General features: G+C 40.1%; 1 protein-coding gene across 1 annotated transcript in view; it reads right to left on the reverse strand.

Annotated features, from left to right (window-relative positions):
• Positions 1-437: 437 nt before the first annotated feature.
• Positions 438-16,789, reverse strand: part of LOC140240138 (inhibitor of nuclear factor kappa-B kinase subunit epsilon-like) — a 40,531-nt gene continuing 24,179 nt past the window's right edge. Inside the window, exons 2-19 of the mRNA XM_072319948.1 lie at positions 12,557-12,685; positions 11,977-12,117; positions 11,387-11,516; positions 10,720-10,901; positions 10,109-10,266; positions 9,617-9,730; positions 8,944-9,123; positions 8,158-8,357; positions 7,637-7,695; positions 7,208-7,299; positions 6,690-6,888; positions 6,142-6,266; positions 5,353-5,469; positions 4,741-4,839; positions 4,040-4,136; positions 1,928-2,307; positions 1,256-1,402; positions 438-758 (exon numbers count right to left, since the gene is read on the reverse strand). Coding sequence (XP_072176049.1) covers positions 524-758; positions 1,256-1,402; positions 1,928-2,307; positions 4,040-4,136; positions 4,741-4,839; positions 5,353-5,469; positions 6,142-6,266; positions 6,690-6,888; positions 7,208-7,299; positions 7,637-7,695; positions 8,158-8,357; positions 8,944-9,123; positions 9,617-9,730; positions 10,109-10,266; positions 10,720-10,901; positions 11,387-11,516; positions 11,977-12,117; positions 12,557-12,685 — 2,784 coding nt within the window. The 3' untranslated portion in view covers positions 438-523. The remainder of the gene's footprint in view (positions 759-1,255; positions 1,403-1,927; positions 2,308-4,039; positions 4,137-4,740; positions 4,840-5,352; positions 5,470-6,141; positions 6,267-6,689; positions 6,889-7,207; positions 7,300-7,636; positions 7,696-8,157; positions 8,358-8,943; positions 9,124-9,616; positions 9,731-10,108; positions 10,267-10,719; positions 10,902-11,386; positions 11,517-11,976; positions 12,118-12,556; positions 12,686-16,789) is intronic.

Consider the following 16,789-nt stretch of genomic DNA (forward strand, 5'->3'; position numbering starts at 1 on the left):
GTCACACTCAGCACAACACCAGGCTCTACACCTCGCCTACTTGCCTGAACGGATCTCCTCACCAATGTGTTCTTATATTTGATTTTACGGAAACAGCTAGAAGACTGCGGCTTGTTGTTGCTGTTGATGTTGCTGTTGTTTTTCTGGTAATGGCAATCACAGATATGCCATACCTATCCTAGAGCCACTCTGGAAAGACCCTAAACTAGTGAGTCAGATTGCTATTAAAACCATTGTAAAATGTGCCTGCCATCTTTGCTCAAGCAGCAGTGAAGCATCCGAGAAGTAGTGACTTGAAGATTAGTGTAACCGGTAAAGCCCCACAAAAAAAAAAAAAAAAATTGCATCTGGAAATTAAATGTAGATGACAGTTTCTGTGTTGCTTTGTGTGGCTTTCGTTACACTACTGTAAGATGCATAATTTAGCAACTGAGAAGTCTTCTATATCCATAAAACATGTGGCGAGTGATAGGGGAGGGTGGTGGTCGTCAAGTTACGATGCCAGGTCCTTTTGGTGCAGGCCTCACTCGACGACGGACTGGTAGGAGGCGGGCGGCCGCTTGATGTCCAGGCTCCCAAACTCCTCGTCGCTGTCGACCGGAGTCTCGCCCTCCACATCCTGTGTGAGGGTGACGGGGATGGAGTCGAGGTCCGGCATCTCCACCGTGAGGGAGAGGTCATCCATGGCACTCATGATCTTGTTGGATTCCTGGATGAGGTACGGGGTGCTGCCAGACTCTTTCTGGTACCTCTCCAAGCTGCAGAGAGAGAGAGAGAGAACAAAAAAGGTAGAGCATGGTTAATTTTCATATCTTGCTATCAACATGTAGAAACTGGTTTAGCGACAAGAAATGAAAAATTGATTCTTCCTTCCACTTTTAAATAAATTCCCAGACACATTTGTATGGTTATCACGTAAACAAGAAAAGGCAGCGTAATATCAAGACAGCAGTACATTAAAAAAAAAAACAACACACACACACACACACAAAACATTGTGATGAAGGGTGGGGAAAGACTAGTATAGTGCCTAAAGGGTTCCATGAACAAACATAACCCTAACCCTAATTCTAACCCTCACCATCAAACTAAACCTAAAACTCTATCACAACTTTAACCCTAACCATAAATCCTTGGAGAAAAGACGACCAGAGCAATTGTCGCAGGAGCAAATGTTGTGTCACCACATGAAACACTCAGTGCTGGTTACAAACGCTGAATGGTTCAGATAGATGATTATCCCGTGACAACTCACCTATGTTTCAGGCTCTTTGGGAGTTTGATCATTCGAGGTCCTCCTCGTGCCCCTGCACCTCCTCTTGGAGGACTAGCTCCTCTGTTGTCTCCTTCAGAGGATGGCCTTTGAGGCCCACCACTCAGCTCCAGGGGAAGGTCTGGGATCCTGCGGGAGATGAGATTAAACAAGAGTCAAATGATGTGTCCCTGGGAATTATACATTTTATCTCTCCTGCCAGATGAGCGGCAATTCGTTGACAAATCTCGTGAAAGGTAATATTGCAATCAAGGTAGAACATGACACCCTGAAAAGGTTTAGGGGAATGTTCCTACAACACATGCTCTACAAAGACCTACAAAGTTTGCACGTATAGAATTATATAAGATATCCTCAGGTAGAGGTAAGATTTCCTGCCTACATGATGTTTGATTCTTCTACTGGAGTCAGAATACTCCATCAATGACTTTGTGCATGAATAGAGGGAAAGCAGTTCATGTTTTGATTACAACAGTTTTCTAACAATGAATGTCAGTTATTAGATCAGTTAAAGTAACTCGGTATTGGTGTTTCAAGTCAATACTATGCTATACTATGCTATGCTATTTCAAGCAGGTTTTTAAGCAGGTTACAAAAAGCAGTAAGATATGAACTTCTTCACAGAAATCCACTCAGCCTCTAAGAGCAACTTACATTGTTGGACTCCTATAACCATGGGCATCCAGGACCGGTGGTGATGACTTCCTCAAGACAGCAGATGGCTGCTCCAAACCGGCTGCGTAATGTGCACCGGTCGGCGGTGCTGACGCAACGGATCGAGGCAGTGGTTCTTGGCTCTGCCAGGGCGACATGATGACGCCCGAGGGGTCCGCCTTCCCTGGGCCCATTGTCAGGGGCTGCCTGCTGTCAGTGAGATGGCCGATTCCACCCCAGGACGGTTGTTGGTGCAAGCGGTCGAGGTTGAGGGATGTCTGCGTGCCATTTTCTAGTTGGTCAAGATGTGCCGGGTCCCTGCTGACATCCCGAGGAGACCCACTTGCTGAGTCGATCAAGCGCCAGCTCTGGGAAGTGAGCTGCATGCACAGAAAGGAGAAAAGGGACATTGTCAAAGCATGTAAAAAACTTATAGGTTGGAAGCAAGTCTCCAATGCAATACTGAACTCACTGGAAAAAAAATACTTGAAATGGAAATGCCAGGAATAGAAAAAAAAAAAAAAAAACTAGAAATGTCGCTTTGGCGACTGGTATGCCTCCGCCATAATGCATGATTTTCCCAATAGGTCTAAATAGTACATGTGGACAATGTGTGATTACATTTTCACAAAATTGGCAAAATATTGAAATGACAAGTTTGTCACAAATGTGTTGAATGTTCACCTTCCTTGACCTAGGTTTAATTGGATGAATAGGAGAGCATGTATCTAGGGATTTAAGGACTTTAACTCGACTTTGACCCATTCATACATTTAGGCATTGAGTAATTTTCAAGGTACAGGTGGGGAGAAAAAGTGCAATTTCTGAATTGAATAGTAAATTGTTACCATTTTCATCTGGCCCTTGACCCTAAAATTCATAAGATAATCACTCTCAGGTAGAACATGCATAATATGTACTATGTTTCAAGATAACTTGAGCCACTTCCGAGATATGGAGGAAAAAGTTAGTTCAGCACTTTCACTCGATCTTGACCTTTTGACCTTTGTGGCAAAAAAAGAAGAAAAAAAAAAAAACTTTCCAGAGAATTTCTATTAGGTTACACATGTATGCATACACCAAGTGTAAAAAAAATAATAACCCTGCTGGCATTGCATGATAGGAGGGAAATAGTAAAATTTTGAAGTGTTGCACTTGACCTTTGACCACTGACCTTTGACCCCATGAACCCTACATTCTCTAGATAATCACTTCCAGTCAGTATATGTATATACTATGTTCCATGAAGATACCTTGAACAATTTTCCAAGGTATGGAGAAAAAAAAAAGTTTTAATATTTTTACTTGACCTTTTGACCTTTGACCTCATGACCCAAACTTTCACCAGATAATCTTCATTGGGTAATACATGTATACACTAAGTTTCAAGAAAATATCTTCAGGCATTCAATAGATATGGTGGAAATAGTGAAATTTTATGTATTTGACCCTGACCTTTTGACCTTTGACCTTTGACCTCATGACCCAAACTTTCACCAGAGAATCTTAATTGGGTAATACATGTATACACTAAGTTTCCAAAAAATATCTTCAGGCATTCAATAGATATGGTGGAAATAGTGAAATTTTATGTATTTGACCTTGACCTTTTGACCTTTGACCTTGAGCATGTGCACCCAAAAGTTGATAGGCACAACTTCACCCCCTAATACAAATACATGCCAAGTTTCATTAGGATACCTCAACAGGTTTTGATAGTTACCTTGTCCACAAAATTCATTACGGACAGACGGAAGGACGGACGGACGGACGGACGGACGGAAGGACGGACGGACGGACGGACGGACAACCCGAAAACATAATGCCTCCGGCACCACTTCGTGGCGGAGGCATAAAAACACCCTTTGTACTGACCACTCTAACTTGCTATCTGCTGATGCAACACAGATATGAAAATTCCTTATGTCATCTGCTATTTTTTGTCTAATTCAACACATCGTTTGCCTCGTCAGTGTCAATGCTAAGACAGGGTGTGCCAGGTATGATTGCCCAAGTGGAATTTCTGGGGGTTTTTTCTCCATTTTTCATGCCGCTGTCAACTAAAATATGAGGCACACATGTGCCTGAGCATGCAGCTGCTTTGATACTTACATCTGCGATGGTTCTCTTGAGACCCTGACAGCGACTCATGAGGGTTGCAAGAGTGGTATGGACTACCTGGATCCGCTGTCTTTGGCTGGATGCTTTGCTGTGTACAGAGTGATAAAATCAAAATTAACATGTTAAAAATTCCTAGCCACTTTCAGAGATAGTGGTTGACCTGATTCAAAAGACCCAAGAACATGTTAGAATTCCAAATGCTAAATGTGATTTATGTAATTTAGCAGTAGAAAGTAAATTAAACAGAATGTAACATGAACAGAAGTGTTCAAAACAAATCTAAAAAATGTTATAATGACAACTAAATGCAAGTATGTAACTGTAATAGCTGCTCTCAACAGAAACAAATTGACTGGGGTATGAATGATTGATTGAAGTACAATTCCATAGTTTTAACTTGCACACTGAACAGCAAGCTAACTTGGTTAGAATGAAGTCATGTGTATCTATTAGGAAATACAGGAAGATAAATAAAAGCAACAACAGCCTAGATTGAATGGTTAAATTAGGTGATTCACCATGCAAGCTATTTTATAACTCAGAACTGCTATGATTAGAGTCCACTTGCCAACTTAGAGAAATCACGACAGCACACAACTGACACCTATTTTCATCACAGATAAAACTTCTCAACTTGCATTTTGCAATCTTACAGGAAATTCAGGCAAGGGGTGTGAAAAGGGACCACTTACTCGTTCCACTTCATGAGCAAAGTATGCTGATTGCGCCATCTTTGCTCACACTTCACCGTGCATGCCTTCATCTGCTTCATCTTCTCACCCAGGTTCAACCTTGGAAGAAAGAGAGAGAGAGAGAGAGAGCAAAGATGAAGGGTAAGTAAAAGGTGACATGTTAACACATCTCACATGAACCAGATATATACCACAACTAGAAACAGACTTCACGAAAAACATGTCTCATTTCTTATATCAATCAAGATTACCAGTCTTATTTTGATTGGTCTTGAATGGCCCTGATGAAAATGCTTGCCCATTCAATGGCATCTACAACATGAGAAACAGCCTTGTGGTTTTAATTACTGGTGGTGTGCTTTGTCATCCTTTGTCATCATTGTCATTGTCATTGTCATCATCATCATCACTATCATATTCTTCCCACCCTCCACTCTCTTCTTTTTTTTTTTCTGATCATGATATCATTATCACTATCACTGTTACATTCATTATCATCTTAATCCTCCTTCCTATCATCATCATCATCATCATCATCATCATCATCATCATCATCATCATCATCATCATCAGTGGTAGCAGTGGTGGTATTTGCATCATGAGGAAACTTACTTTTCCATCTTGTGAATCTGCTCCTCGTTGTAGGAAAGCTTGCCCAGCTTCTTGTCCTTTGCAAAGCGTCGGAAGATCTCCTCCATCTCAGAAATAAGGTGGACTAGCTCTGCAGTACTGTAGAGGGCAGCAGTGCACAAAATGGAAACACTGGGTTTGAATGAGTCTTTGCTTTGCCTAATGGAGGAAGTTCAGGTATAACACTAGAAGGTCTCAGAGGCACACTTGAATACTCTCTCACTTCTGGACAAATGATGGTTGAATGAAGGTGAACTGCAACGTGTTTACATTTTTCCTGCCTCTGTACAATATCACATCAAAGAGTCCGAGTAGCAGATTCGGATACAGCCAATGAATTTCTGAGAAAATCAACATTTTATCTCCTCTATTCCACAGTCTACAGAACCATTTGGATACCGCAATCGTACAGTCATTTCATACTTAAAAAAAAAAAAAAAAAGGTATAAAATTACATCTTAAAAAATAGCTGCTGGAATATTTCTTTCTACGAAGCCTTCTTATTCATAATTATTCCAGTCCCTCCTCTCATATCCTTTATCAAATGTCAAGGTTCTATATCTCCCCCACATGGAGCCAAAATCTCTTCTCTGTCACATACTGGTTGTTCCTTTCAGCCACGGCTTATGAATGAGTGCCTGGCAGGACTGCGCTAGTGCTTTGGAACAGCAGTGATGACATGAGAGAGGATACACTGGCTACATCACATCGTACCAAGCAGAACGGTCTTCACTGATTTGCTGCTGAAAGGGTTTTCGAACCGAGACTCACCAAGCATCCCCGTTGACGCTGCAGCCTTGTGAAGGCTTCCACAGTGTTCGCAGTCCATCGGGTCGCTGCAACTCGCTAAGGAGACTGCGGAGGTTTGCTGCCACATCCCTACACTGCTGCTGATGCTGCAAACAAAGAAAAAAACAACAAAAAAAAAACATTTACCCTGTTTATAACCAGTACCCATAATCTTGCGGTAGACTCCATTCGGGGAATATTAAATCATCTTATCTGCAGGAGTGATAAGACATTTCAATAATTGCTGCTGTAAGAAACAAAATTCAAGGAAATGTGAGACATAAAATTGAAGGAAATTAACAACACGAAAAAATGAACTTTTGGATTTGCTGGTGTTAATGATCAATCTTAAATCTTTATCATCATATACTATCAAAACACTGTATTCCAGAATGATTTCCCAGTTCTCTGTTCTCACACACAGGTCACAATGTATCCTTCAGGTATACCTTCAGTTAAAAGATTTGTAAAGAGTAAGTGGCAAATATCCCACAGGTAATCTCCCTCCACCCACAAGCCCCATGAAATACCTCGCCAAGTACTGCCTTCCATTGGTTGAGTCCATGACACAGCATCTGGGCTTTAGCAGCGATGTTCTTTTCACGGGATCGGTTGAGGGCATCGAGGGCCATGGATGACAGTTGAATTTCCAGAGCTGACGCCTCCAGCTTGCCCATCAGACTGGCACTGTCTGCCTGAAGTCTCAGGCCATCGGTCAAGAGGTTGGACCTACAAAGAATCAAATCAAATCAAATCTATTACTCATCTTGTGCACAGCTATGGTCAAATATGCTAATCCACACACCCCATGTACACACTCAGATTAATCATTGCCAAAGTATTCTCTTTGAAACACACTTTAAAGTCGTTACATACAGAAAAATTGCATGCCACGGTTTCTTGCTTTGACAACAATGCAAAAACTTCATGAAATGAAATCAATGTCACAACTCCTGCATCAGTGCAGATCTGATCTTTGCCGGCTTCCTCTTTCGTGCCAATCCAAATAAATTGCTGCTTATTTGTATCTGGGGACAAGGCTACCAACCTGACTACCTCCACGAAGCGGTCAAAGTGGTCGCTCATTTCATGCAGCTGTTCCTGGCGTCTCTGGAGGACATAGCCTGCTGCCACTGCGCCCTGGTGGAGTAGGAGGAGAATGAGAATATTTCCGTTACCTCTCTGGTGGAAAAAAAAAGATGTAATTGTGTGTTTGTGTATACATACATGTATGTATATCAGGGCTCCACACTAACTTTTATTTTTGGTGGCCCAAAGGCAAACATCAAACCTTTTTTGGTGGCCCGACCAGGCCACCAAATTCGTCATTTCTGAAATTTTGGTGGCCCAGGGCCACCGGGCCACCGTTAGTGTCGAGCCCTGTGTATATACATATAACACATTGCACATTGATACATTAATATAAATTCAAATGCAATTCATGACATGCATAGTATACCTATACTCTGACAATTACCTTGGCAATTGGGTAGTCATTCTGTGGTGAGTATCTCGGATGTAGAACTGGCATTGTAGCTAGAACAAAGAATGAATGAAAGAAAAGCAAAAAAGAAAAAAAAAAGAAAAAAATTGGCACCCTGAAAACAATATTCATGGACAAGACACCAAAACATGCATCTTTTGAGCAATTTGTAAGACGATGTGATAGAAAAAGAAACAAGGACCATCTATGGTGCAAACTGCACACATACTTCACTTCTTATAGAGACCAATGTGAAGCTATTTGCATCATTTGACGGAGAACCAAATTGATAAACAAAAGGCAATACATGTTCATAATTCTTGTTATCAAAGCACCTGATCAGCGTTAGAAATGTTAGTAAAGCCTCTAAAATCTCCTCTCCTTAGGTTTTAGATTCATGCCCAAAGATATTGATGGCAGGAAGGAAAACTTTGTCACAAAGAGTCAGACGCATCTTTGTCACACTGCAGTACCAACTTGTATGAAAGAAACCCGACGCTACATTTCGGACTTACCGACAAACGGTGGGGAAATCTGACTTGGTTCAACAGCTCCCCTGCTGTAGAGCATGATGGGCTTGCCCCTAGAAGTTTGTGGGAGGTCAGCAGCTGTGCACTTTCTGTCTGCCTGATAGACATCTCCGTCGATGAAGAAAACCTGCTTTCCTGCTGGAAGCCTTGTTTGCGTTGTTATGGCTTCCTGAACCACAGCAAATCTGTAAAATTTCACATCATAGAGTGGACTGCAATGACTTCTGCGGCCTGGAAAAAAAGCATCACTCAAAGAAGCTGGACATCCAAATCTAAACATTCTACCCCTCCCCCACCCCTTCCCCACCCCTTTATTTCAAGAATGGTGCGATAATACTGAAAGACAATCAGTTTTTGGTGATGGATTATGAATGCTTGATCTCATCCCTTACATCTAAGTTCTGCTGTAAGAGGGCTCATGGACGGCTCTGCTCACAAACATGAAACTGCTCTGCCTTGCAAATCAAGGAGGCAGGCTGGCAGTGAGATAAGAAAAGACACTGGTGTGAACGAAACCTACATGTAGAGATAATAATCTATGTGGCCCTGTCAAACACAGAGACAAAATTAGCTGCAAATCAGCTGCAAATAAGTGAATGCCACAAGCTACTGTTTTGCTGGTTCTGTGCAAATGAACCAGCAAGGCACAGAAAAGTAGCCAAACGGTGCGTAGTTCATGCATTCTGGTTTTCAACAAATTATGGGTACATTTGCATACAGCTAACTTTTACATCCTTACATACTTGTCTTTATTTATTAAGAGGGACTTACGTGTCTGTTGCGTTAGAATAGACTCTCAGGTTAGAAGCACGGTCGACCCACAGGACATGGAGTACCTTCCTGGATAGGATAGACTGAGAGGCCTCAAAGAACTGGGTGAAGGACCAGACTTTCATTGAGTCCAGCTCCAGCAAACTCGCCAGCAGTGGAGTCAACAGGTTCTTTAGGCCACTATGTATTTACACCAGAAAAAATAAAAAGTTGTTAATTTTTTTGTTCAAGTAAATGAAACTATGCATGGAAATATTTGTATCTTATACAGGACTGTGACATAAGTGGAAATAAGTCTGATTAAATATTGTGATTCAACTACATTCACTTGTAAAGTTTACAAACAAAATGTTTAATGTACTAAAAAAAAAATAGATATCATTCAACCTATTATTTTCAATCAGCAAGGCTAATAAATGATACGGAATAGAGAATGGGAAAGCATGGTAATATAAGGGTGCACCCTCAGACTTTTTGCCACGCATGTGACAATGTTTACATGATTCGAACTGATCAATCTAAATCTTTTGGAATACTCCTCTTGATGAAAAATCACCATTGCCTTCCTTCTTCTGCTTCTTTTCACCAATCAAAATTGAAAGTTATAGAAGAAAGCTGACATAAACAAAGTAGTGGACAATTCCTGACGTGACTACCAGACAAAAGAACTCACACTGACAGCTGGCAGGTTTCGGGAAGCTCCGAGCTCCAAACAACGTCATCCCTCCCAGGTCCGGTCTGGACGCCACTGATGACGCCCGGCGCCTTCTCGGTGGTCAAGTAATGCCTGTGTGTGTGACCAGTAACAATAGATGATGATTTACTTGACCAGCGTCCACACCACAGACAAAAGACTTCAGCCCATTGCTAAAGCAAAGTCAAAATTCTTGCTGTTGATTGCACTCGGGTGTATCTGCGCTATGATATATGTTTTAGTGCATTACATGGCACAAAATGACAGGACTATGAAGGTGTGAATCACTAATCTCCTGGTATTAGTGGTAAACAACTTATAATACTTTGTCCAAAAAATTATGATTGTACGGGCAGGTATGTCATGCCGATGGAACAAAAACCAAATTATTACTCATAACTGCAGAGTAGAAGGAGAGGGGAAAAATTCAGATATCCTTTTTTTTTTCCAACTTAAACAAACAAAACTTACATCATTGGCGAGTTTTTGCGCCCGCCCTGCGGTCTAAACGGAAGCAATCCAGTTGCTAGATGATACAGTGTGATACCGATGCTCCAGAGGTCAACTCTGGCATCAAAGTGCTGGTCTGACTTCTCCTTCAGGACTGCCTTCTGAAACATGTGCGGATGCTGTGGGAAGAAAAAAGTAAGCAGTGCATGAAAGCATCAAAGAGTTTGGAAACTAAACACTGACAAAGGCTCATTGTGACTCCCACGAAGCATCAAGCCCAATCAAACCACTTTAGACCTAATGCTCGTATCAATGTGTGAATTAAAAAGATAAAGGTGAGAATTAGCATCACTTTGTCACTGTCTTGGCTGACGTGATACAGTGGACTCCACTTATAACACAAAGTCCTCGGGACTGGCAGTTTTCTTTTTGAAATTTCGGCATAACTGAACAAATCAACAAAAAAATAAAGAATATAAAGAGCAGATAATATTGTGGCCTGAATCTTTATTTTGCTGTAACTGGAATTTTGTTATAACTGTGATCGTTATAACAAGAGTGCACCGTTGAGGAGGAAGAAACTCTAAAAAAAAAAAAAAAAAATCTCACAGACAACTCAAGGGAAAACCTACTAAATATTCTTCTGTGCCATAGAGCGATGTGAAGTTTTCCTCATCGGCCAGCTCTCGTGCCGCTCCAAAGTCCGCCAGCTTGTAAATGGTGCGGCCCTTCTCATCAGTGAAGCACATGATGTTCCCTGGCTTCACATCCCTGTGAACAAGCCCCTTGTCCCGCAAGTACTTCATTCCACATGCTACAGAGGGAGGTTTGAAAATAAAAGGCCCATTAATTCTAGGACATGATATGTACCCCAAATGGGTAACATTTGAGGAATACTAACACTGATATTAAGTAGACGAAGGAAAGATGATGTACATCAACCCCTACCTATGAGATAATAACTACTCCCCAGACTTTGTACAGTACCAATCAAGGTCCTAGAGTTCCTGTAGGCATTGATTGATGTGAAATATACACACACTTGCAACTTGATAATCATGTGCGAGTGTTTTATTTTTTTAAATATTACAGTCAATCTTATATGAAATTATTGATGACGAAATGCACACAAGTATGCTCACAAACAAAACAGTGAAAAGTTCACACTAATGAAAAAAGGAATACTTCCCAAATACCCCACCAAAAAACAAACAAACAAACAAACAAACAACACCACAACCAACCCTAGAACAGATATTCCATGGGGTGTGATGCTCCAAAAATGAAAGGTTCACTCACTGATGTCATTGAAAACTTGGAGGAAGATTTCCTCTTGGAGACCGTTGGCATGTTGAGGCTTCTCCAGCATATCGTACAGGCTTCCTGCAACGCATAGCTCCATGAACAAGATCCTTTCCTTCGATATTTGCTGAGGGATAACAAGGGGCAATGCCATTATGCAAACGGTAAATAGATGATACCTATGTACCGGTATTGTCTTTTCCCACTGGAACAGACTGCTTTCAGATGTCATCCCTGCATCAGCATGGGAGCCAAAAATATACAAATTTTCAATTTTACCTCACTTCTCAAGCAAACACAGAAAGAAAACTTCACATGAACCCCTACAAAATAAGGCATAGACCGAATGAATTGTTAACCGAATGACGTGCAATCAATGAAGTGCAAAATAAGTGACAGGTATAAAAAGACAGACCTGTATGAAAAGACCCACTCCTGAGACAATGCATGTAGTGTGTACAGTAGATCCTCCTCTTCTCATTTCATTGTTGAATGGGTGGCACGGTCTCAACATTCAACCATTTGATATAGTTTCAGTCCCTGGTTAAGATAAAAGCCTCTTTACAAGGATCAGAACAGATACTCACATCTGTTTCTATGGCCTCCAAGCAGAGGATGTTGGGATGTTTCAGATGCAGCAACACCTTCGACTCTCTCTCCATGTCTGCACTTCCCCGGTAAGGGTAGTCCGGATGTGGCACCTTGCATGCTACCCGTTTTCCAGATTTCTGTATTATTTTTCGAAAGAAAAGGAAGCAAAAGACATGAGGTGGGCATACAAGAAAACAAGAACCAAACAAAAACCAAGACACTACGAAATGAAATCTACCATTGGTATATTTGTCATTATGGAAACTCAACAAAACATGTAGGTGCACGGTCGAACAGGCTCAGTTGTGCACTGATTTTTACTTAGAAGTGTGGGCTAGTACACTTTAGGTATGTCTTTGTATAACAGCCCTTGAATAAACTTTGATATCTGCAGAATTATGATGCCGCCCTCTATAGATGCATCAAATATCAATTTGACTTTACAATTTTCATCAGTAGAACATATTTTGTTCACACTGGTCTGCTTATAATGCCAAAAATTAATTGTTTGCCAATTTTTTGTAAAATGAGCAGGAAAAAAGAAAGGAAGATTTGTTGTTGTTTCTGTCATCTCACCTTGTGTCTGCCAAGGTATACTTTGCTTGTTGCGCCTTGGCCCAAGACATGGTCCAGAAAAATGATGTATGATATTGTGCTTCTGATGCCAGGAGCTGTTTGACGTGGTCTTGCATTTTGATCCATGTCCTATATCAAGAAAACAATCACAAAAATGGAAACATTGAGTGTCACTCAATATAATGGTCTTACACAACTGTTTGGGTTTTCAATAATTTATGTGCTACAGTGAAGTGTGAGTGAGAGGAAAATAATGAGATTGCTTGTTTTTTCAGTATTTCGCCAAGAATTCTTCTTTGTTAATCACCATAATTATTATAACATCATCATGATCTTAACGCTATAACTCCAGCACAGTATGTAAATAGAAAATAGCAGACTGCAATGAATGTACTTAAGGCAGAAATGAAGCAAGTTGAGAAAAGTAGAGCGGATAGCTCAACTTCAAATGAAAATGCACATTAACTCAAACCTTCTTGGAGCAAAGGTTTTAAATCTAGACTGTAAACCGAAAGATCAGTCTGTCATCGCCAGAATATTTTCCGCAAAGACTACGTCTGGTTTCACGGAATCCCTCTCCTAGTCCTGTCAAACCGTGAAAGTCTAAAAATGTTATAAAACATCTCTAGATAGACTTTTCTGTCTAGGTGTTAAAGGGATCGTACAGTTTTGGTTGAGACCTAATTTCAGGTTTCTAACATTTTTTTGGTGAAATAATGAGAAACCTCTTATGAAATATTAAAGAGCATGTAATTCTGTGAGGAATTCAATGTTTATTTGATGAAAATTGGTTTTGAAATGGCTGAGATATCCAAAAAAGAATGATTCTAATAAAGTGTGGGACCCACACTTTATTACGATCGTTTTGTTTTACTATGTTTTTGGATGTTTCAGTCATTCCAAACCCGATTTTCATCAAATAAACTTTGAATTCCTCTTAAAATGGTATACTCTGTACTATATCATAAGTGTTTTCTTGGTATCTCGCAAAAAGTTAAGAGCCCAATTCTCATCTCCACCAATACTGTACTATCCCTTTAATACCAAGACAATGGTGGAGACATTTAAGTACTGGGTAGAAAGATTCATGTAACTTGATGTGAAACTGAATACACATTATTCTTCACTACAAATGTTTGGATTATGTACTGATCGACTTTACTCAAATTACATCTGCATGGAACTAGAATAAAGACAAAAATTTATCTACCATTAGCAATTCACCCTCGTATCAGTGTGTATTATCTGCCTTTCTTTCATTGAAACAAAAAAAAAAAAAACTTTGGCAATTTTGGAGAATACGAGTGGTAGTATGCGTTAGACCTATCGCAACAGTGATTGTAATGTAACTGTTGTTAGTATCAGCCATTTCCAGTACATCACATGTTAAAGACGAAAGTACAAAGTAGCCCGAGCAGAGGTAGAGACAGGGCCTGCATTTGTACCTTTTCTACATTGAATGTAATACTTCTCAACCTTTTTTAATCCACAAGCAATAAAAAAATATCCAACAAGCTCACTTTTTGATAACCAAGGCCAAGGGGCCCACCTTGTTGTAGCGTTACACAATTAAAAAGTTCAAGTTTCAAGTTTATTTATTCATTTGTCTTTCTTCCAACAATAAGCAATATAACAATAACATAGACACTTTCTTTCAGGAGTATAGGAACAACACACACTAAAATTTTATGCAGTAACAGTTAGATCTACTGCAGGATTCTACCAGGGAGGTTCCACCTCCCTGATTCTACTGTGAATTTGAAGCGTTCGGGCTGGTGGCAATTGCTAGTTGGGGTCTTTGATAGTGTCATACTAACGTTAGCCCATGGAGCTACAAACGAAGTAGCTACAAACGAAGTAGCTTCATGCCCATGGTTATATAGCCCGACCAAACACCGTCGGCCGTGTGAAGCACGGCGTCCTCGTGCCGTACGCCCGTCGCGACATTTTGTGTACGACGACAGGCATAGGGCTGTGTATACCACCAAGTGTATACAGATGATGATGTATGTCGTGACGTTAGTAATCATACATGCTCACCTCTAATTCTGCTTTAGTTTGTGACTATCGAATGCTGTAGTCAGTGCTGAGTGTTCAGGATGCTACAACACCACATGAAGACTTTACCATCTGATATGAACGTTTTTAAACTTTTCACAATGATTTTATAAGAAATTTTGTTGTTACGACATAGATTTCACATAAGTCGCAACCAGCCAGCTGACGGCGGTTCCTGGCGCTGCACATACACATGGCGCATACACAGCGCGTATTATGCAGCTAGCTGCAGCAGGGGCCCAGGCAGGCAGGACGTACACTTCACGTTGAGCCAATCAACAGTTCTCGCTCCACTAGTTTTATGGTGCAAGATAGATCATTCACGTTTGATCGCAAGGCGAAGTCAATTCCATTCTTGTGAATTTAAAATATTGTATCAAAGCTTCTATAAAGCAAAATCAAAAAGAGACAGAAGAAGATAATTACTATAACTTTTGCTGAGAACATTCCTTATTACAGTGTATATAACAAGAGAGGTAGTCATGGCAGAACTTTATTTTGCTCTAAATGAGTGGACCTATGGCGTTTTGTTCATAGTAGATATAACACAAGGCAGGCTTCAGGTTTGCACTTAACCCGTGCAAGGACACAATTTACTCTCAAAACGCTAGTACATACTGGACCCAGGTTTTGGAATTCGCTTGATGCAAGCATATAACTTCAAGTAAATCAGCCTTCAAGCGTAGGCTTGTCTCATTTTTTAAATACTTATTGTGTTGATTCGTGATGTCGTTAAAACAATGTTAACAATGTTAATGTCAATAACTGAAAGTAAGTCCTGTATGTTACATTACAGATGCATATACACTTATGTCAGACTTCCCTTTAAAAAGAAGAAAAAAAGTATCAATGTATAATATTATTGAAACCCAGTTGTCTTCTTGTCATGTTTTGTTTTGTTTTGTTTGTTTTGTTTTGTTTTGTTTTTGTTTTTTGTTTTGTTTTGTTTTTGTTTTTATTTTTTGTGTGTTTTTGTATGTATTTTATCGTCTCACATAACCCTTTTTTATCCTTCCTTTCCACCCCCTCCCTTCATTCCTACCCTTGTTTTATGTAAATAATCTCCCTTCTTGGCACCCCATTACACATAGCCTCCCTTGTCTATTCCCTGTTTACGTTTGGAATTGTGTACCTTTTGTTATTTTTTCCCACTACGTATACATATATATTATACACAATGTATTTTTTTTCTATCTTTTATTCCTGAGGGACCTTGTCTCACAAGCTATGCTTCACTAAGGTCTCCTCGTTTGCCTTTCTCAAAATATTTGTTACCCTTTCTTTATCATTTCACATGTACATGTAATCATATGTATTTGCAAAAATTTTAGTATTAGTTGTTGTTGTTCCTACATATTCTTGAAAGAAAGAGTCAATGTTATTGTTATGTTATTGTTATACATGTTGTATGCCTATTGTTGGAAGAAAAATGAATAAATAAACTTGAAACTTGAAACATTCATAGGTGCCTAATCAATTCAAATAGTCCTAAAGAAAAAAAAATATACATGTATAATATAGGTCCTAGTCTCTTTACATACGAAAACTAGAGAAAGGGAGAGGTAGAGTATTCTTAGAGACGGAATGATTAAGGAGACAAATTCACAGATGATATGACGCTTTGTCTCTTTTACTCAATATGTGTATAACAAAAGTAGTTTACGTAAACCTCGGCGAACAAACAAACAAAAATGTCTGCCCAAAAAGGCACAGTCATTCCGCCAGAAAAGGGCGCACCACCAGGCCCGTAGCCAGCGGGAGTAGGCCCTGTGCGTACGCACCCCTTCCCCCATCTAGGCCCTCTGTTATGATGGATATATTATGAAACGTCAACTTTTTCAAAAGTCTCACACATACGCACTTCTCCAAGGAGCAAATTCAAAATTGTTTGAATAATAATAATAAGCCCCCCCCCCCCCCCGCCTTTTTGATTAAGTACGCTGTATGAGGCGGGGGCATCCACCCTTGACTTTTTAAAGCCGAGTATATATTCTCATTTTTCTTTTTCCTAGCATTTTTGATAGATTTTGTATAGTATTTGCAACTTTGTTCAAGAGGGTGAAAAAATGACTCACAACTTTTCAAAATGAATGATTCACCACATGGCCCTGCCCAACAGATCGCTGGCCCTCAATACTTAAATGCAATTGCAAGGGTATTTAATGCTCCCTCATC

Source organism: Diadema setosum, chromosome 2 (genome assembly GCF_964275005.1).
Source record: "Diadema setosum chromosome 2, eeDiaSeto1, whole genome shotgun sequence".
NCBI classification, from domain to species: domain Eukaryota; kingdom Metazoa; phylum Echinodermata; class Echinoidea; order Diadematoida; family Diadematidae; genus Diadema; species Diadema setosum.